This window comes from Salvia splendens, chromosome 6 (genome assembly GCF_004379255.2).
Source record: "Salvia splendens isolate huo1 chromosome 6, SspV2, whole genome shotgun sequence".
Classification (NCBI taxonomy): Eukaryota; Viridiplantae; Streptophyta; class Magnoliopsida; order Lamiales; family Lamiaceae; genus Salvia; species Salvia splendens.
In genome coordinates, this window is record NC_056037.1 from 10,375,797 (window position 1) to 10,397,107 (window position 21,311).

A 21,311-nucleotide genomic window follows, 5' to 3' on the forward strand; every position below is an offset into this window, starting at 1 on the left:
ATGTGGAAAATTAAAATCCAACCAAAATATATATATGGTTGGGACGCTCTTAACTTTCTTGTATATATGAGTAATAACCGAATAATAACAAAATTTGATATACTATAAAAAATTATTAATATGGTGGGGCGCTCTTAGTGCTTTGTGCTGATAATGAAAAAGAGGATTTATGGGAATGCCGATACGAAGATACTATTATTACTTACCTGCTTCCTATAACAAATCTTTGAATTTCTCCACTCCCAATTGCTCTTTTCTTCTCCCACCATTTATTATTAGTAGATTTGTTAACTACCGGTATATTTCTATGTGGGTGTATCTGTATGGTAGTAGATTGGTGATATAAGAAAATCAATATTTAAATGCATAACTAGAGAATTTGAATTTAGTTCACTATACGAGCAATTTATCACTACACAAAGGAGTGAACCAAAACGCCAAACTAAATCCTTGATGGAGTAAATACTTCACCATAAAGGTATTTTGGATCACTCCTTGTTTTTAAATTCATATTATGAATTAAAACACTCATATAGTGAACTAGATCAGTTTGATCTAATAACTGAGATTTGTTCTCTAGTTATATATTTAATATTAGTTATACTTTTATCATCTCTCGTATGTCAGCATGTCCAAGTGTGAATCTCTATTATATTCATCATTGCAAAATTTGTTGACACCAATCTCTCCTTTCCATATTTCTCACAAGCTCAAAAACAAATAAAAAACTGAAGTTTTCATCTTATTAAAGTTGACTAGTTACCACAAATCACAAATCTTATTCTTAACAACATTTTGTAGTCAATGTGAGGTCAAAGTGTGGAATTCAATTCAATGTGAAGCTTAAATTCTTCTTACTATATGTTATTTATAGGGACAAATTGCGTATTAAATTATGAAAAACATACAAATTGGTCAACAACGGATGTTTAATTGCACATAGTGGATCACATGTAGCAATTGTGAGTTTACACGACCTAAAACTTTATAGTACATGCCTTTTTATATGTAAAATGAATTACTACTATAAGTTTAGAACCGATAAAAAAAGGGATAGCCAAATTAAACAAAACAATCTACTGAAATAAGCTGTCACGAATCTCATAATGTTGCCAGAAACAACAAATTAATTCTTAGTAATCAAACAAGATTTGATCCCGCGGGGAAGGGGAAAAAGGTAGATTTTGTGACAATTGTAAAAATTTGGACAGCCTTAAAGCACACAGGAAAATGGGATAAAACTATTGGCTACCAATACAAAGATATGAGACCAAATTATGTGGTCCCTAATTTCTGTTTTCCTTATGGTATAACAATGGTAGATATTGCCAGTGATTAATCTAATATAATAATGATTAAACAAATAATTAGTGTAAAACAATCGCCCTAAACTGTGACATTAATTCTGGTCATACTTTTCCCATGATTAATCAATAAGTAAAGGGCGTGCTTATACTGCAATTCATGCTCCTAAATCACTTCAATCGATACTATTCTCTTCCATCACATGCAATCTTTCTTTTGCTTTGAATTATGTTTCCACAGGAAGTGCTCTCAACTGTCACCTTTTCTTTTCACATGATTTGGATTGCATTGTGATATTTTCTCTTAGATTTATTAACTATATAGATATTTTATTTTAAATCACACCCATGCAGTGTAATGGTTTAATTAAATAAGGAAATAAAAATTTGAAACACAAATATCTTAATAAGAATTTCAAAATTTTGTGATAAATATTGAAAACTATTACTCCACCTTGCAACACGAAGTTTAATTACATGTATATGGTTTGAATTATTGGTATTTTATGCTCAAAATTTAGAAATCATAACTAATCTCCATCAAAAAAATCTCTATCCAGCTACACATAGTGAAGAAGTTATGCAATGTTTAAGAATTAAATCAACGTATATGTATCTACATCAGTTAAATCTTTCACCAATAATGATGAGATAAAATATGAGTGTAAATAGACCACCAACTCAAAGTTTAGGACTGGACCATAAAATTTGTTGTGTTTTGCAAGGCTTGTGGGTCGGAGCCTAGCAAGTTGTAACCGATTCGTCAAAACCTAAGCTGTTATTGTTCCATATCTACAAACTAGTCCTAATTATGATACTATATGCCAATAATTTCGTTACACTCAAAAATGTAACAACAAATTCTGTTATAGCTAAGTGTCAGTCAGGATATCCCTATCCAATTTTGTGAAATCTGAAATAATTCTGTTCCATATTCATGCTTAACTAACACTATCATCTAATCTCCATTTTCCTATAACGACAGACAAAAATATTTGAATATTAAGTGTTGCTATAGTAGCACTTTTTTCTAAATTGTCATCTTATATACTGTAAAGGTCGTGAAACATATATGCTGGATGATTTAGCATTTAACCATATATGTACATGATAAAAAAAATTCTATTTCATGACCTTTCATCTTTCTTATAAAGTACCGTACTTCATTCGTTCCATAGTAGTAAAGTCATTTTTCTATTTTGGATGTTCCATAGTTGTAGTGTCATTCATTTTTTAGTAAAAAATTAATACTTTTTTCACTCTTTCTTTTCCCCATCCCTTACTTTTTTTAGTAAAAAGTTTATAATTTTTTTATTTAAAATACTCCGCATTACACACATTTTTTTAATTAATTTTCGTGTTGGAAAAAGATGTCTCGACTACTATGGAACCAAAGGAGTACTAGTAAAAATTGCAGTCAATAACTTAGTTGAAAAATCAACACTATGAACGTGACTAACCTAGCCCTATACACAGTAATAATAGGTTATGTCTCATACTTTTGTTGCATGACTGTTAAATACATGCGACACAAACTTCAATTATTCAATGCATAAATGCTTTTATCCATTTGAACAATGTTGCTGAAAAAGACTATCGAATCAATCTTTTTAAAAAAGAATACTCCATATATACTGTAAATTGCATTTGTACAAAAGTCACAAGCCAACACATCACACATAAATTTGATAAAAAATGGTACTAGTATTTGTTAAGAAAATAATAGTAGCATTCAATGATTTTGATGATTTATTTTGAGAGGTCGCTAGTGTTATGCTCTCACAGAAGCAGAAAACAAATGGATAAGGCATCGAAGAAAATAGTCAAAAGCAATGCAAATATTTGAGTTGAAAGAAAAGTGTGGGTGTGTGTAGGTGTAGGTGTTTTCAAATTACTACTACTATTATTTGTCTCCATATGGTCGAAAAGGTGTCCAATAATAGAGAAGTGATATGCCGACAGTCATTCCCATAACTCAAGACTTTTATGATCCGAAAACTTGGGCTTTTATGTGATGGGGAATGGCTAAAGTTATTTAATGTGATAGTGATAATACAATTTGGGTGAATTATGGGGAATTCATTATCCTCCTACTGTTTGTTTCTCCGCACTTGTCCCTTAATTTGCTTCTTTTCCCCCAAACTCACCCTCTACTTCTTGCAATGCTTATATTACACTTCAAATTAATGCAAAGTATATGAAAATCATACATACATTGTCAAAAATTTTTGACACTGACACCATTAAGTAAAATTATGATATTAACCAAATTAAATTGACAATTTAGCCTTCTAATTTATAAAATTGACCTGGTACGATGTGAACTAGAGCTATAATATTTTAATAATTTTTCAAATTAAAAAGTTAATGAAATGGTACAGGTTTTAATGTATAATTAATTAAGAAAAATAGAAATAAAAAGTGATTAGAGTATTTTTTTAGTTTTTAAGACTTACCTCCTTATTAGAGAGAAAATAATATCTCATTTAGAATTGTCTAATTTTAAGGCCCCAAAATAGGATAATTGATTTATTTTTAAGGGACCGTTGCCTATTAAATAACTTCTTTCCAAAGAGAAAGGTACTATTTGATATTTCATGCTATAGCTTCTTTTCAGTAATGGGCTCATAATTAATAACTTGCTAGAGCTTCTTTCCATAATGGGCTCATATTCCGGCCTACTAATGGGAATGAGGCGGTGGCTTGAATGGATCTGCCAAGAGGGCCTATTTTCTTGTAATTTATACGTCCATTAATATCCAGATTTAAGTTTGCCTTTTTTTTATTAAGGAAAAATGCTCAAGTCAGAAGATTGGCGAGCCGGAAGAGTACATCAAAAAAGCCAATAAAGAAGGAAACAAACAAAACAAAACAACACCAACCCCCACAAACTACAACACTCCCTAAAATTACAAACTCTAAAACCTATCAAAAAAACAAAACACACCACCAAAGCCCTCAACAGCTCAACCCAAACAACCGTACCTAGAAACCAAAGCAAACAACCAACAGAAGCCCTCCCAGAGAGCATAAAAAGACAAGCAAGAAAAAAAACCAACACCAAAAGGTAGCCACAAGCAGAGATAGGCTCACCTTATCAGTCGAATCTCCTGCCGCCACGGAACCTGACCACCTCCTTTCATCCAATTTTTAAAACGACAAAAAAGTGGCTTCTTCTCAACCTCCCAATTGGGGTTGAAATTTTGAAAGGCAACCTTATGGCGGATGTCCCATATAGACCATGAAATGACATAGAACATAACCGTTCAAAATCTCTTTTCAAGACCTCTAAAGGGGACGCTGATAAGGGGAAAACTCTTATCAAGTGAAAAAGATAAAGAAAGTCGCAGAGAAACCTTGCTCTGTCGACAATCGGAAATTCTAAACGGAAAACTAAATAAAGATAAAAGACAATAATTATGATTTCATCGATTGATTAATGAGAATAACAATAGGTCCTATTTATAATACTCCTATGAATAACCTAACTTGGTGAACAAGATAATAAAGATGTGTAAAAGATATAATAATATAATAATAGATATATGAAAGATATTTCGAAAGATATAATCGTATCAACTCCCCCACGGTTGAAATCCACCTTGTCCTCAAGGTGGAAACCATGAAGCAACGATGAGCATCGCGTATCCCCTCCTGGATCAAATGCAAAAGATTGCTCTGTCCAATTATAATAGTCAGAAGGTTGGCGAGCCGGAAGAGTACGTCAAAAAAGCCAATAAAGAAGGAAACAAACAAATCAACACCAACCCCCACAAACTACCAACACTCCCTAAAATTACAAACTCTAAAACCTATCAAAAAAATAAAACACACCACCAAGGCCCTCAACAGCTCAACCCAAACAACCGTACCTAGAAACCAAATCAAACAACCAACAGAAGCCCTCCAAGAGAGCATAAAAGAAAAGCAAGAAAAAAAACCAACACCAAAAGGTAGCCACAAGCAGAGATAGGCTCACCTTATCAGTCGAATCTCCTGCCGCCACGGAACCTGACCAGCTCCTTTCATCCAATTTTTAAAACGACAAAAAAGTGGCTTCTTCTCAACCTCCGAATTGGGGTTGAAATTTTGAAAGGCAACCTTATGGCGGATGTCCCATATAGACCATGAAATGACATAGAACATAACCGTCCAAAATCTCGTTTCAAGACCTCTAAAGGGGACGCCAAGTCAGAAAAGAAGATATGCCTTTGGTTGATTAGGGAGACACATGGAGATGTTCCATCGCTCGCAAAGTTTGCTTTCATAAGGTTGTTTCATCTCCAAATTTATTTTCGCGTTATACCTCTCATTCTATCTCAATTCTTTTTTTTGGTAATGCCATTCTTTCGTCTTCTTTTTTCCCCTCACTTCTCATTAACAAAGTTGAGTTTATTTGTGAAATGGTTTTGTAAATCATATTTTGTCGCAATCATCTAGTCCAAAAAAATTAGTGTAAACGGTTCCAAATTAAGTTTATTATTCATGGTTTAACTGTAATTCTTTAATAATTAATTGAATTTAGTATTTCTAAAGATATTATTTAGAAAAAAAAGTTGCAATTTACTAAAACAACATCTTTTAGAATGCAGTACTCCATAAATTGTTTTTTTTTATCAAAATCGAGCAACACGTGCGATTTAGAGCATCCGCAATGGCGCCCGTCGGGGTGGAATTCCCACCGGCGTGCGGGAATTCCGTCGCTGACGTCCGCCATTGTGCATGCCTGCAAAGGATACGGAATTCCCCTGAGGACGTCGCAGTTCCGCGGCGTTAAGGGGAATTCCGCGCCGAATTCCGCGGGGAAGTCCGCCATTGCGTTGACTCCCACGAAATTCCTCTTTATTTCATTTTTTTAATGGAAATTTTTCCCTATTTGTGTCGAAATTTTAATTACGTAAATTGTTTACTTCCGGAAATTGTTTAATTTGTGAATTTGTAAATTTTTTTTATTGTAGGAATTCCGTCGGGAATTCGCGGAGAATTCCGCCATTGTGCAGTGGGAATTCCGTATGACGTGGCAGTGCAGTGGGAAGTCCGTATGACGTGGCAGGAGGTGTTTTTGGGAATTCCGAGTGAAATTCCATCGGAAATTCCGCACCACTGCGGATGCCCTTACTGAGATGAAATAAACTTCATTTAGTATAGTGGTACCCATGTGTCTATAGTTGATCTGACAAGAGAGGTGTTAGGATAGTTGAAGAAATATGAGTATCAAACGCACCAATGTTATAAAAGCTGATAACTGAAATATCTCTATCAAAGTCTACAAAGTAAAATGACTTTTACCTCACTTTTCCAGCTTATCTGTTTTGTCCTCTGTAGTGATTCGAACTTCTAATTTATTGTGTTTTGTCCTCTGTAGGGATTCGAACTTCTAATTTATTGTTTAAAGGGTTGATTCGAACTCTTAGCCTATTAATTAGAGGGGAACCGTCTTACTAATTGAGTTGCACGTGGTAACTTAATGTTTACAACGAAAAACAAATAGATCCGGCCGGGGGAGCTATTTGCCCCATGGTCGTAACTATTTGTTTTTCGGTGTATATGTTAAGAGTTATATTTTGCTACATAATCTATATATTATAAATTAAACATAAATATTGAAATTCACAACCTATTTAATTTGCATTTATATTGATTTTTTTACACTAATTCTAAATATGTTCTTAAATTTTCTCAATGATAAAAAAAATAAGTGATAATCATTTTTTTATGATTATTGGTTACTTTATATAATTCATCAAGTCATTCCTCAATCCTTTTTCCTGCTGAAATTTATACAAGTATAGTATATATTTCATATAGAACTTATTTGCGAGCGATTTTGTCATGTAATGGTGCTCTAGCTTCACCCATATGCCCGCAACCGTGGTTTTTTCGAAACCGCCCACAAGACGTTGTCCCTGAGGGCCGAGGCACAAGACAATTGTGCTATGATCCTTTACAAACGTTTCCATCTTCTTCGCCATGACCTCATCATCATCCGTGCATCCTCCAAAGGCTTTGACTTGATCGCATCGGATAGAACCATGATACACAAGAATTGGCTCACATAAAGCTATTATCACCACATAACTTCTCTTATTTAGCTCAAACCCGAGAGCTGCTGGTCCTGAGCTGAGGAAAGAGTCGAATCTTTGCTAATAAGTTGTTGATCTTGTTTGTTGATGAATTCAACCACTATATTAGCACTCCCATAGTAAATATAACTAATTATCATCATATCCATTAAAAATATCATTATAACTATATACTACATTCGTCCATTAAAAAATACAGAGTACAAATTTTTGAAATGACACATATTTTAATGCACAACTAATAAAATAAGAGAGAGATCAATAAGAAAAAAATATTTAAAGTATGTTAATAGATAAGGGCACCCACAGTGGGGCGGACGATAGGCCGCCCAATGCCTCGGGCGCGCCATCGTCCACCACTGTGGATGCGTACGCGGAGGAAGCACGGACGATATGGCATCGTCCGCGCCATCGTCCACCCATTGTGGGCGACACGGACGATGCCGCAGACGATGCAACGTGTTTTTATTTTTTTTTCAAATTTTGCCTATTTATTAAACCTCGTTTCTCATTCTATTTTTCATCTGAACATTTCTCGCATCTCTCATCTCTCACATTTCTCCATCCCTCACAAACCAAAATGAACCACGACTACGACCGGAGTTCCTCGGAGGGCCCGTAATCGTCGTCGCTGAGTTTGCGTATTTTTTTTAATTCGTATTGTAATGTATTAATTTTATAAATGAAATGAAGGTTTTCTCCAATTTGTGTATTTATTTAAATATTCAAATAAAAGAAAATGCTTAGGGCGCCCCTTAGAGCGGCTTATAGGGCGTCCCACTACTCGTGAAAGGGTATGAGGATAAAATGTTGACGTGGCGGTGCATAGGGCGGGCTTTAGCGCGCGGCTTAGGGCGCCCCACTGCTGATGCCCTAATAGATCTCACTCATCAGAACGAATTTTTTTTTCCTCAAATAGAAAATGCAAATTTTGAAAAATGGTCAAAATTAAAATAATAGTTATTTTTAAAAGTCCAAAATAGTAATATTTAATTATAAAATCTTATTGCTACATTCTATCGAATTGTAAATAATTTGCCAAGTATAGATAATCGCAATGATTAATGTATATTCTATTATACCGCGTTGACAAAATTATCCCTGTAATATAGCAATATTATACAATAGAAATAATATAATGTACAGTACGTAATACGTATGCAATAGTGACCATTCATTTTGGATCATATTGATAAGTATTACTCCCTCCGTCCCAAGAAAATTGAGACAAAACTTTTAAGCACGAATATTAAGAATTTTTATTAAATAAATAGGAGAGATGAAAGAAAGTAGAAAAGATAAGAGAGAGTAAAGTAAATGATGAAATAAATTAAGAGTGATTAAATGTTTTATCTTTTATTAAAAAAAGGAAATGACTCAACTTTAGAGCATCCACTACTCTGTCCCCCCACCGTCCCTTAACCGTCCCTTAAACTAATATTTGAGGGCCCACTGTACTTTATTCATCCATCCCTTAACTAAGGGACGGAACCTGCAACGCTCCGTCCCTTAACCGTCCCTTATTCCGTCCCTTAAATTACTATTCATTCAATTTCATTTTTTATTTTTTTCCAACCCAATTCAATTAAAACAAATCTGGAGAAAAAAACTACTACGCAGGCGAATCATCCTCCGGAGGCGGTCGAGGTGGAGGGGGAGTCGAAAGGCCAAGTCGTGCTGCCATATGCACAACTCCGTTCCACCAGGCCGCGTATTGGGAGGGCGAGTAGCGGGAAACGTCCGCCATTGTGGCAGTCATGTACACCACCATAAGTGTGTCCGAGCCTCCCTGCGAGCCCGATCCCGAGGCTACCTGGCTTGATTCGCCTCGCCCCTTCCTCGCTCTAGCCGCTTTCGTCGCCTTCGTCCCTTGCGGCCGACGACGCCCACCTCCAGATCCTCCAGCATCGCCGACCGTATCCCCAAACTCCTGCGATTCAGCCTCATGTGGGCTGATGCCCTCAGCGGTGTCACCACCAGACGAGTATTGGCCACTCTCTGTATGCTTGGTGCGCTTCGAGTTTGAGCCCGAGCTGGAGCGGAAACCGCCGACCCACCGTTCCTCGTCCTTCACGGCCTGCCAAACATCAACAAATCTGAATTGTTGACGGGTGTCCTGGTAGTAGGCGCGCAAAGCGGACGTCAAAATGTCGGTTGTCGTGGCGCCACTTTGGTAGCGCGCCCCTTCGGCCGAGTAGATGCCGCAGAATTTTTTGACCTGTCGGTCGACTCGGTCAAAGTGAGAGCGGAGCATTTTATATTTGCGCTTGCGGGAGCCTTTCGGCTTTATCTGGTGGTAGACCTCGCAGTCCTTTTCCCAAAAACACTTCCGGGATTGTTGATTCCCGACGATGGGATCGTACGAGACGGTGATCCAGGCGTTGTACACCGCCAGCGTTTCGAGGTTGTTGTAAGGATACCGGCCTAGATCCTCTTCCTCGTCCTCGCCCGCCTGGGGTTGTACACTGCCTCGGTCACCTCCACCGCCTCGCCCACCTCCCGGCGTGGGATCAACGGGAAAATCCTCCCGGATCTGGGATAATCCCTGTGAATACCGCGGGGCGGAGGGACGGGCATATGCATCAACGTCAAAATTGGGTGGTTGGTACCCACCCGGCGTCGCCGAACCCTGGGTCCCCGGCGTTGACGAACCGGAACCTCCCAGTGTGTTGATTATGGTCTCTCAATCGCCAAATGCGTTGAGATCCCACCCGCCGGAGCCGGAACCGCCGTAGTTGCCGTCGCCGGACATCTTGAGTTGTTATATGAAAATTTGAGAGGAAATTGAGATGATAGGAAGAATAGATGTATAGTTGTGTGTGAAATGAGGATGCGTTTAGAAGTATTTATAGAGTAAAAAAATTAATTAAAAATAAAAATAATTAAAAAAAAACAAAAAAAGGTATTATTACCGTTAGAATTTTTTTCCATTTATTATTATTTTTTTTAAAAAATTCGAATCGGTATTATCAGCACGTGACTACGCCCACTCGCGGGCGGGCGAGTGGGCGTCACGCACGACGCCGGGTCGCGCCACGTCGCCTAGGCGCGTGGTGAGATGGCCCGTCGCTTGTCTCGGCGACACGGGACGCGGGACGGGGCGCGGGACGGGACGGGACGGCGAGCTGCAACGCGTCGCGCGACGGACCCGTCTTTCTTGGACGGGTCGCGGGACGCCGGCGCGACGCGTAGTGTATGCTCTTATTAGAACATATTAAAAAGGAATACGACTCAACTTTTTTTTTGGGACGGGGGAGTATTAATTTTGCAGTTGGGGAGGGCGTCTCATAGTAGGGACGGCCCTCACCCTGTATACATATCTATGAATCTACTCCGCATAAATCGAGTTTTAGTATGGTCATAATTTGGTTAATGTTCTGACATGATTAACATAATTAGTTATGTATTAAAAATTAATTATGCTAATGATATAAAACTATTAGAGCGTCCACTATAAGGTGGACGCGGCGGTTATAGTGGATGGGGTGTCCGCCGCGAGGGTGGACGCGGCGGGTGGGGTGGAGGGCGGCGGACGAGGCTTCGCCGCGAGTGGGGCGAGGACGCGGCGTGTAGTGTATAGGCGCGGCTATAGCCGCGGGTATTATAGTGGCGGAAATCCGCCGCGGCTATAGCCGCATTGTTCGAATTTTTTTTTTTTCGTTTTTCATATCTATAAATACCACTCTCCCTCCTCCCCCACTCCCATTTTCACAACATCCATACACCCACTTTCTACAAAAACACTCTCTACAAAATGCACCGAGGAGACGACGAATCACTCGACACTGAGGAATCGGGATATGACAGCAATCCATCTCTGCCGTCGGCCCATCATTCGCCGGCATCGGGTTTTGGCGGATATGCTTCTCAGCCGTCGGGATTTGGCGGATATGCGGTTCCGTCACAGTCTTGGAGTTGGAATCAATCTCCACCACCGTGGGCATCGAGTCCACCCCTTCCTCCATCTCAGTCGTGGAGATCCTCACCAACGCCGCCGGCTTTACAACGGAATCTGAGTCGTTCCGCTTTTGGAGATTACCGACCCAACCTAGACGCGCTTCACCTGGCGCGGCCGGATTCCCCTTTTCAAGCCAGCCAATCTCCGATCACCGAAGCAGATCAAGACGCATTTGATACTATGCTGGGTCTGCTCAGTACCGGCATCCCAGATACGCCGGTAGCGCGGGTGGAAACACCCGTTCCGACCCGAGGAGGTGGCGGTAGGGGCAGAGGCCCTAGGGGCGGAGGCGGCAGTCGTGGCACCGGCAACGTCGGTGGACACTCGGGCAGCTCCCCCGGCATTGCGAGTAGCGAGGGCAGTGGCCCCGGCGGTAGCGGTGATCAGCCCGAGGGGTCCAGCCGCGGCAAGCCATACAGCAAAGACGAGAGCATTGCCGTGGCGAAGGCTTGGGATGCTATCACTTTGGACCCCGTGGTGGGTACCGATCAGGAGTCGGGGAGCTTTTGGAGGCGCGTCATGATGGCATACGAGGAATTGAAGCCCGACGGCGCCGAGAAGCGCGACCCAGAACAGATCCGTAAAAAGTTCGGTAGGATACTACGGGCTACCAAGCTGTTCGCGTCCATATACGAGAACAACCTTCGCCACGCCGAGAGTGGCAGAAGCGCAGAAGATGTGAAGACCCTGTCGGAGGGCCAATACCGCAAGACGGGCCAGCCGAAGTTCACCTTGTGGGAGGAGTATCTTGTCCTCGCGGATTGTCCGAAATTCAGGTCGATCGTGGCGAACGAGGTGGAAACAGCCGGTGGCCCGAAGCGCACAAGGCACAACCTTGCCGGGGAATACAGCAGTGGGAGCAGCTCGCACGAGTTCGAGCAGTTCGACGAGCAAGTCGAAGAGCCAGCCGCGACTCACATTAGGCGACGACGGCCCATGGGACAACAGGCCTCTATCCGCAGAGCCAGAGGAGGTAGAAGTGCTTCCCGCCAAACGGCGGCCGCGTCCGGATCGCGCATCCCCCAGTCTGCCCCAATCCCACAGCCCACGGTGCAACCCCACGAGGTATTGGCCAATAGCATAGACGTAACGTTGATGCAACAACTGCAAGACGTATATAGGTCATACGCAGGGGAAACTGACCCGTACGTCAGGAACGTCTACAAGAGGCTCATCAATCGGCTTGAGAGTCGACTGGGGTTGGTTGATAATGCGCCTGGGGATACCGCGGCCGGCAGCAGCGAGAGAGGAGGAGGAGGAGAAGAAGAAGAGGAAGAAGAAGAAGAGGAAGACGAGGAAGCCGACTCCGACACCGAGTAGACGGTGCCGGAGTTTTGTTGTTGTATTTTATTTTCATTATTCGTTGTATAATTTTACCGGTATGCAATACAACGAATATTCGGTCTAATTACCTCGTATTCTAGTTATTTACACTGCGATTATTTAAATTACACTTGATTGAAACTAAAAAATATTTAAAAATGAAAATTGATTATAAAATTTTGGGGCTATTGGAGTTGTCCACTATAGTGGCGGAAATAGAATTTTGGGGCTATGGATAAAAAATTGTGGCTATGGACAAAAAACTGGGGCGGGGCTATTGGGCGTGTCCACCTTATAGTGGACACCCTTTACTAGTAGTACTATTTTATGCCCCCAATTCTTGGTGAATTCCAGATAAAATTGTCAACTTTCATTTATTTAAAAAATAGTCATAATTTTCAACGTGATAAAGTAGAAGAGGATTTTTTCCGACAAAAAAGAAATAGGAATATGATAACCTAACCCCCAAATCATTTTCATAATTTTCATTAGTAAAATAGCACTTCCTCACTCCATTGAAGTAAAACTCCCTCTCTCTCTGTGTGTGTGTCTAGCTTGATTGATAGGAGGGAGTAATTATCTGTGATGGCGCCCCTCCAAATCCTGTGGCTCCTCCTTGTTTGTCTCCCGCTGTGCTACTCCACCTCCATCCACGACCTCCTTAAATCCATGGGCCTGCCGCCCGGCCTCTTCCCCAAGGACGTCATGTCCTACACCTTCTCGCCCTCGGGCCTCCTCCAAGTCTACCTCGACGGCCCCTGTCTCACCAGATTCGACACCATGGCTCTGTACGAGAGTGAACTCCGCGCTAATCTCACCCACGGCAGCCTCACCGGCGTCCAGGGCCTCTCACAGGAAGAGCTCTTCCTCTGGCTCCCCGTCAAGGACATAATCGTCAATGACCCCACCTCCGGCTTAATCCTCTTCGATATCGGACTTGCTCACAAGCAGCTCTCCCTCTCTCTCTTCGAGGATCCGCCCGATTGCTCCACCAAGGGTCAGTATCCTCGATTTGATTTGATTTTCAATTTTGGAGTTTTGGTGGTGACTAAATTATCTTACTGCAATCTCACTTTAGACGACGTCGTTCGAGTGTTGATTGCCGGCTTTTGTCGAAAAGAAGAGTTTTGAATAAATTAATTTGAACATAGGAATGCCGGCTTTTTTCAAAAAGAGAAGATTTTTAAATAAATTAAGTTGAACTAAATTTGCTTTGTGCTAAAATGAGCTGCTTTGGAGTTTGAAATAAGTACTCCTCCGTCCCAAGCTACTCGCACTTATTTCCTTTTTTAGCGTCCCAAGCTACTCGCACTTATTTCCTTTTTTAGCGTCCCAAGTTACTTGCACTCTTCCCATTTTTAGTAAAAATTTTCACCTACCACTGTCATTTTCGATTTTCCTATACACTCATTCCTTAATCTCCGTGCCGAAAAGGAAAGGGGCGCGTAGCCCGGGACGGAGGGAGTACTACTTACTCCTATAATTTTAGTTTATTTTTTATTTTCTGTCTCTTTTTCTGTGTAATTAGACTCAATTTCTATGCAGCTCCTGTGAATTCTGCATGTATTGACTAATGGAGTTGTGTGTACGTGTCCCTTGTTTATTGGCTATCGGATAATTGGAAAAGTTGAACTTATCCTAATCTACTGATTTTGTTTTGATACTTTTTTTGGTTTTGTTGTTTTACACTTTTGAAATGGATCGATGATTCTTAACTGTAATGTGATTTGGGCCGAATGCAGGTAAATTGAAGGAGCTGAGAGGAAAAGAGAAGGGATTTGTGTAGCTCTAAGTATAAAGTAATAAATCAAGAAAAATTGCCACTTTTTTTTGTTTAATTACTAGTGTTTTCACTAAGTATAGAGTTAGTGTGTATTAAATATTAATAGTAGTAGTACTGTAAAAATATGGGAAACAGACAACCTGAGGAATTTTGAGAGAACAAATTGTCTTCATGCTTTTGTTCTTTCCTTGTTTGCCTTAATCTTGTGGGTTAGATTAGATAACTCCAAAGCAAAGCATCCACTTAATATTTTAATCTTTTCTTGCTCTCATACGTTATGTAATTACAGCATTATTATCTTAGAATTTGCACTGCATTTTAGAGTAAGATTGATGGGTTGAAGATTTGTCATTTATTTACAAATGTATGGTGAGATGAATGTTGCATCAACGTATAACCTAATCTATGTGAAAAAAAAATTATAAGACATTGATCTTAAAAATCATAAATTTTAGACGGATTCTGATATTTTTAAGAAATTAGTTATCACGAAAAACATAAATTTTAAATTCGTTTATACGGTGGGTAGTTTTTTACACCCGACAAGACAAAAACATAAAATATCCTAGAATTATCCAACGTGACTATTAAGTGTGTTGCAGATTTTTATCATTTTGGATTTATTTTTTCTTTTGCCCAATTTTCAGCCATTGCAATCCATCTTTCTACAATTTAAACCGCTGCAGCGACCCCGAATTGAATGGAGTGATAATATGACAAGGGAAATATATGAGTTGGTGTATGATATGGAGTATGGGTTACCAGTACTCTTTAAATCCATTTTGCCCATACCAAATCCATATTTTTACACTTCATCCATCTCAAAATAGATAAAATGTTATTTTATGTGTTAAGGGCATCCCCAACGCTGCGTGCCGGACTGCACCTGGGTCCCGGACCGCGGCTTTGAGCGTTGGAGGGAGCATTTTTGTGGCCTGGGCCGCGCCTAGGTCCGTCCCGGCCTAGCGTTGGAGGAGCACGGGCCGTGCCCCAACGAGTCCCGGCCCAGCTTTGGAGGTCCCTCTGGCCGAACCGCAAGCCCCAAACCTTTTTTTCCCCAACTTTTTTGCCTCTTTATACCCCATTTCTTCAACATTCTTCCACCCATTTCTCCATTTCTATCTTCTAAATTATTTCAATATTTGTAGCTGCTATGGATTATTAAATATTTCAATTTTTTTCAAGGACCTGTAATTTTTTTTCTGGGATTGGTAATTTTCATTTTCTAGGACTTGTAATTTTTTTTTCGACTGAACAATGAATTTTCTCTATTTTAATTGTTCTACGTATTCTATTTTACTAGTAAAATAGTATGTTGTAGTTATGAATAGTGCAATTTAATAGTTGTAGCCTGGATGGGGCTTGTAGGGTTAGAGGAGTTGTCGCTTGAGACTGAAATTTAGAGGAATGATGACGTGGAGGGCACTTGAGATCTGAATCCTGGCGGGGGTTGTGGATGCTCTAAGAGGAGGATATATTTTGACATACAACTATGAGAAAAAAAATTAAGAAAGAACTAACAAGAACAGTAAGACATATACATTAGGACTAAGAAAGTATCAATCACCTTATAAATATAGAGAGAATATGAGTAAATAAAATTTGCATAAAATAATTGTGTGGGTACATCACCAATTCACCATCGATGAGCATGGAAGCAGTTAATTTGGCCATCAGTCTGCATCACATGTACTTCATCAAGAAAATACTATTCAAACAGATTAGTTGAATTAAAGAATCTGTTAACAGAATAGCTCTTTAGAGCACCCGCAACGCGGGCCGCCGGCGTTCCGCGGGCCGTTCCGCCGGAACGACTTCGTGTTGCGGTGCATGGTGCCGTCGAGGAGCCGTTCCCAAGCCGTGCCGGGTGCCGACGGCACGACCCGCGGCACGTGCCGCCACGCGCTTCGGTGACGTGGCTCTCCCCGCGTCGTGCGTGACGCCCACTCGCCGGCCCGCGAGTGGGCGACGTCACGTGCTGATGCAATAATTATTTTTTTTTAAAAAAAAATCGATTTTATAAAATTTTTTTTACGGTAATATTACCGTTTTTTATACCTATTTTCTTATTCTATAAATACTCCTAATTCATCCTCATTTCACACACAACTACACATCTATTCTTCCTAAATCAACTTCATTTCTTCTCCAATTTTCATATTCAAACTCTTCACAAAATGTCCGGCGACTGCAACTACGGCAGTGGCGGCTCCGGTGGGTGGGATCTCAACGCGTTCGGCGATTGGGAGACCATGTACAACACACTTGGCGGTTCCAGTTCGTCGACGCCGGGCACCCAGGGGTCGGCGACGCCGGGTGGGTACCAACCACCCACTTTCGATGTGGATGCATACGCTCGACCCGCCGCCTCGCGGCCTTCTCAGGGATTGTCCCAGATTCGGGAGGATATCCCCGTTGCACCCACCCAGGGAGGAGGCCGAGGCGGTGGAAGCTCCAGGGCTGCGTCTGAGGCGGCCGAGGAGGAGGAGGAATAGGAGGATGAACCGGAGGATCTGGCCCGACATCCGTACAGCAACGAAGAAACAAAGGCGGTGTACAACGCCTGGCTCACCGTCTCGTACGATCCCATCGTCGGGAATCAACAAGCCGCCAAGTGCTTCTAAGAAAAGGTCCGTGATGTCTACCACCAGACTAAGCCGAAAGGGGCCCGGAAGCGGAAATATACAATGCTCCGTGCTCACTTTCGCCGAGTCGACGTACAGGTCAAAAAATTATGCGGCATCTACTCGGCCGAAGCGGCGCAATACCAAAGTGGAGCTTCGGGCGCCGACATTCTGAGGGTGGCTTTGCGCACCTTCCACCAGGACACCGGTCTACAGTTCAAATTTGTTGATATTTGGCAGCTCGTCAAGGACGAGGAAAGGTGGGCCGGCGGTGTCCGCTCGAGCTCGGGCTCAACCTCAAAGCGCACGAAGCACACGGCGACCGGCAACTACTCGTCTAGTGACACCGGTGAGGCCAGCGAGGGTGAACCGCAGGTGTTTGGGGGTACGGGGTATCCAACGCCCGACGAATACGGGGGATCCAGCCGTGGGCGCCGTCGGCCGCAAAGGACGAAGGCGGCGAAGGCGGCTAGAGCGAGGAAGGGCCGAGGCGAATCAAGCCAGCCGGCCTCAGGATCGGGCTCGCGGGGAGGCTCGGACACACTTATGGTGGCGTACATAACCGCCACAATGGCAGACACTTCCCGCTTCTTGTACGCCCAATTCACGGCCTGGTGGAACGGAATTGTTGCTATGGCAGCACAACTTGGCCTTCCGACTCCCCCTAAACCTCGACCGCCTCCGGAGGATGATTCGCCGGCGGAGTAGTTTTTTTATTTTCCCACGTTTAATTGTGTGTTTTTTATTGTGTGTTTTTAATTTTTTTAGGATTTTAATTGTGTGTTTTTTTATTTTTTTTAAGTTTAAGTTGTAATTTTTTTAATGTTGTGTGTTTTTTAATAAAGTGTGTTTGTTTTTTATTAAAGTGTTGAATTGAGTTGGAAATAAAAAAAATGAAATTGAATGAATAGTAATTTAAGGAACGGACGGTTGCATGTTCCGTTCCTTAGTTAAGGAATGGAGAAAAAAGGTACAGTGGAGCCCTCAAATAGTAGTTTAAGGAACGGTTTAGGAACGGTATAGGAACGGCGTTGTAAATGGCCTTAAGAACATTACTCAACTAAAGCATGTGTATGTCTAATTCCATCAATTAGATTTTAAATCCCTAATCTGCATCTCCAGTTCACAAATTTTGTTCAATAATCTAGTTTGCATCTTTGACAATTCATGCATCATGCCGTTAGCAAAACCAAGTATTTGAGGTTGACATAGTTTACTACTTAATTTTTTAATTTGGTACTACCAAAATAACTCTCTTCCAGTTTGAGAAAGATCCTCCTTGTTGTCTGATAAGGATGCAGTCCAATCAATGTTATCTTAATGGAATCTAAATAATGTCTTCTACAAAGTCTCAAGATGATGCCCCGTAGGTGGCATACAAAATATTTTATTAATATTTCAATTTAATATAATAAAAATTAGATAGTACTATTATATTGTATAAGGAAAACTTGTTCTTAAATACTACACTAATAACATGAAAATATATTTTGAAGTTGAAATTAATAGTCCACAGTGTGCTTTTTATATCGTGAAATGAATTTGGAGGATTATTAATCTGGGCCCAAGCCCAATTACCCAAACCGAGGAAGTGAAGAGCTTAAGCCCACAATTGTAAAACCCTATTTCCCCAATCCGCAGATTCATCTTCCTATTTCTCCTCCGCCGCTCCACCATTCTCACACACACACACACACACACACACACACCATTCTGCGAAAATGGGTCGTGTAATCCGGGCACAGCGTAAGGGTGCGGGTTCGGTGTTCAAGTCACACACCCACCACCGCAAGGGTCCGGCCCGATTCCGCTCCCTCGACTTCGGCGAGCGCAACGGTTACCTCAAGGGAGTCGTCACCGAGATCATCCACGACCCCGGCCGTGGTGCTCCCCTCGCCCGCGTCACCTTCCGCCATCCCTTCCGATTCCAGCACCAGAAGGAGCTCTTCGTCGCCGCCGAGGGTATGTACACCGGCCAGTTCGTCTACTGCGGGAAGAAGGCTAACCTCGTCGTCGGAAACGTTCTGCCCCTCAGATCCGTTCCCGAGGGAGCTGTCATCTGCAACGTCGAGCACCATGTCGGTGACCGTGGTGTTTTCGCCAGGGCTTCTGGTGACTACGCTATCGTCATCTCGCACAACCCCGATAATGGCACTTCCAGGTATAATGGTTGCTGTGTTTTTATTCAGTCATTTAATTGTGATGCTTGTTAACAATTAGATGAATCGTTTGATGCTTTCGCAATACATGACTAATTCCGTGGCTTCTCCGAGTTATATGTTTGGCCAATTAATGCTTAATTTGCTCCATATTAGCTCGATTGTTCTGCTATATTTAAAACTGACTAGATGCGCTTCATCTGATTGTCAAATACTATGTATCTTTTGGAGGCAAAAACTTTTGTGTGCATTCACAATCACAATTAGAATTTAATTGCGATTGATGCACTAAAGTATGCCTCATGTATTCTTATATAGCAAGTTGTTGGCTTCAATATTAGATATTGTGGTTATTGCATTTGATGGCGTGTTTGATGCACAAGAAAAGCCAAGAAAAGTCTGTTTTGAACTTCACTTCAATATCTTGCTAGTATTTTTGTAGTTTTAAGTATCAAACAGATATTGTCAATATGTATTTCTGATAGCTATTTAGCTTCTTACTGGTTATATTGCAGCCTGGCATATTATATGTTTTTACTTGTGATGTATCCAGCCATTTTAAAAGTTTCATGTAATGTTAGAATAAATTGCATAATATAGTTTTGTTTGTGGTGCTATAACTTGTATTTTGATTCTACAGATGGATGATGTTGTATGTATGTCTTTTAGATAGTTAACTTGACAAGCTATATTTTTGGCTGCAGAATTAAGCTCCCATCCGGAGCCAAAAAGATTGTGCCGAGTGGCTGCCGTGCAATGATTGGTCAGGTTGCTGGAGGAGGGCGTACTGAGAAGCCCATGTTGAAGGCAGGAAATGCGTACCACAAGTTCAGGGTGAAGAGAAACTCATGGCCCAAGGTCCGTGGTGTTGCCATGAACCCAGTGGAGCATCCCCATGGTGGTGGTAACCATCAACATATTGGTCATGCCAGTACTGTGCGCCGTGATGCGCCACCTGGACAGAAGGTTGGTCTTATTGCAGCCAGGAGGACTGGTCGGCTCCGTGGTCAAGCTGCTGCTACAGCTGCTAAGGCTGACAAGGCTTAGGCTAGTGTTTTTGGATGAGTTGCTTAATTATCTTACGACATCATGGTTATAGATTTGGTAGTTTTGTTGGGATTAAGAATACTATAATGTTCTGGTTGTTCTTGTTTTTGTGGGACTATGAAGATTTTTTCTTTTTGTTTAATGTCATTTTGATTCTTACGAGACTGTCAGTACTCTGGAGCGTCTAATTTAGCCTGCTTTAATTGTTACTTACGATTGCAAGTATTTGTAGACTTCAAGAGTGGATGGGTATTAGAGTATTTGTGCAAGTATTCATACTTGTGCTATTGTTCCTTGAGTACATGCTGATTGGTTGAGGTGCTTCAATAATACTAGTACTTTGCTTGTTTAATTTTCCAAGCAGCAATGTTCAGCGCAAATCGCGAGTCCCGGCCTGTCCTGCGCGTTGGAGGAGGAGGTGTCACGGCCCAGGCCGCGTTCCCGGCCTGGGCGCGCGTTGGAGCTTCCGGGGTGATGAGCCGGGCCGCTACTGTTCATTAATTTTAATTTTTTTTTTTTTTGCATTTTTAAGTAGAAGAAGAAGAAGAAGGAGGGGGAAGGAGGAAGAGGAAGAGGAAGAGGAAGAAGAAGGAGATGAAGAGGGGCGACGTTTTTTTCATCAATTTTAATTTTTTTTTTTTGCATTTTTAAGAAGAAGAAGGGGGAGAGGGGGAAGGAAGAGGAAGAAGAAGGAGATGGAGAGGGGGAACGTGTTTTGCAGAATTTTAATATTTTTTTTATTTTTTTTTGCATTTTTTTTAATACTCTAATTTTTTGTATATTTTTTAGTTTATAATTTATTATTTTTGTATTAAAAATAAATTTCTCGTGTTATAATTGCTCAATCGTATTCTATTTTACAAAGAAAATAAGTTGGAGTTGTGAATAGTGTCATTCATTAAAGAAAATAAGTTGGAGTTGTGAATAGTGTCATTCATTAGTTGCGGTCTGGGTTGCGGCCAGCAGGGTTGGAGCAGTTGGGGTCTGGGCTGCAACTGTAAGGGAATGATGACGTGGAGGGGACTTGGGG

The 21,311-nt window shown here is 41.2% G+C and overlaps 2 protein-coding genes across 2 annotated transcripts; both read left to right on the top strand.

Annotated features, from left to right (window-relative positions):
• Positions 1 to 13,094: 13,094 nt before the first annotated feature.
• LOC121806586 lies at positions 13,095 to 14,623 on the top strand. The gene is made up of 2 exons (XM_042206693.1): positions 13,095 to 13,665; positions 14,411 to 14,623. The coding sequence occupies exons 1-2, from the start codon at positions 13,254 to 13,256 to the stop codon at positions 14,452 to 14,454; spliced, it is 456 nt and encodes a 151-aa protein (XP_042062627.1). The 5' UTR covers positions 13,095 to 13,253; the 3' UTR covers positions 14,455 to 14,623.
• Positions 14,624 to 18,702: 4,079 nt separating this feature from the next.
• On the top strand, positions 18,703 to 20,506 carry LOC121809301 (60S ribosomal protein L8). The gene is made up of 2 exons (XM_042209861.1): positions 18,703 to 19,236; positions 19,939 to 20,506. The coding sequence occupies exons 1-2, from the start codon at positions 18,797 to 18,799 to the stop codon at positions 20,279 to 20,281; spliced, it is 783 nt and encodes a 260-aa protein (XP_042065795.1). The 5' UTR covers positions 18,703 to 18,796; the 3' UTR covers positions 20,282 to 20,506.
• The last annotated feature ends 805 nt before the right edge of the window (positions 20,507 to 21,311 follow it).

Excerpts from the sequence above, each read along its gene's own strand:
- LOC121809301 (XM_042209861.1), top strand. The coding sequence starts at position 18,797 with ATGGGTCGTGTAATCCGGGCACAGCGTAAGGGTGCGGGTTCGGTGTTC. Across the intron at positions 19,237-19,938 it reads CCCGATAATGGCACTTCCAG|AATTAAGCTCCCATCCGGAG; the intron begins GTATAATGGTTG and ends TTTTGGCTGCAG.
- LOC121806586 (XM_042206693.1), top strand. The coding sequence starts at position 13,254 with ATGGCGCCCCTCCAAATCCTGTGGCTCCTCCTTGTTTGTCTCCCGCTG. Across the intron at positions 13,666-14,410 it reads GCCCGATTGCTCCACCAAGG|GTAAATTGAAGGAGCTGAGA; the intron begins GTCAGTATCCTC and ends GGCCGAATGCAG.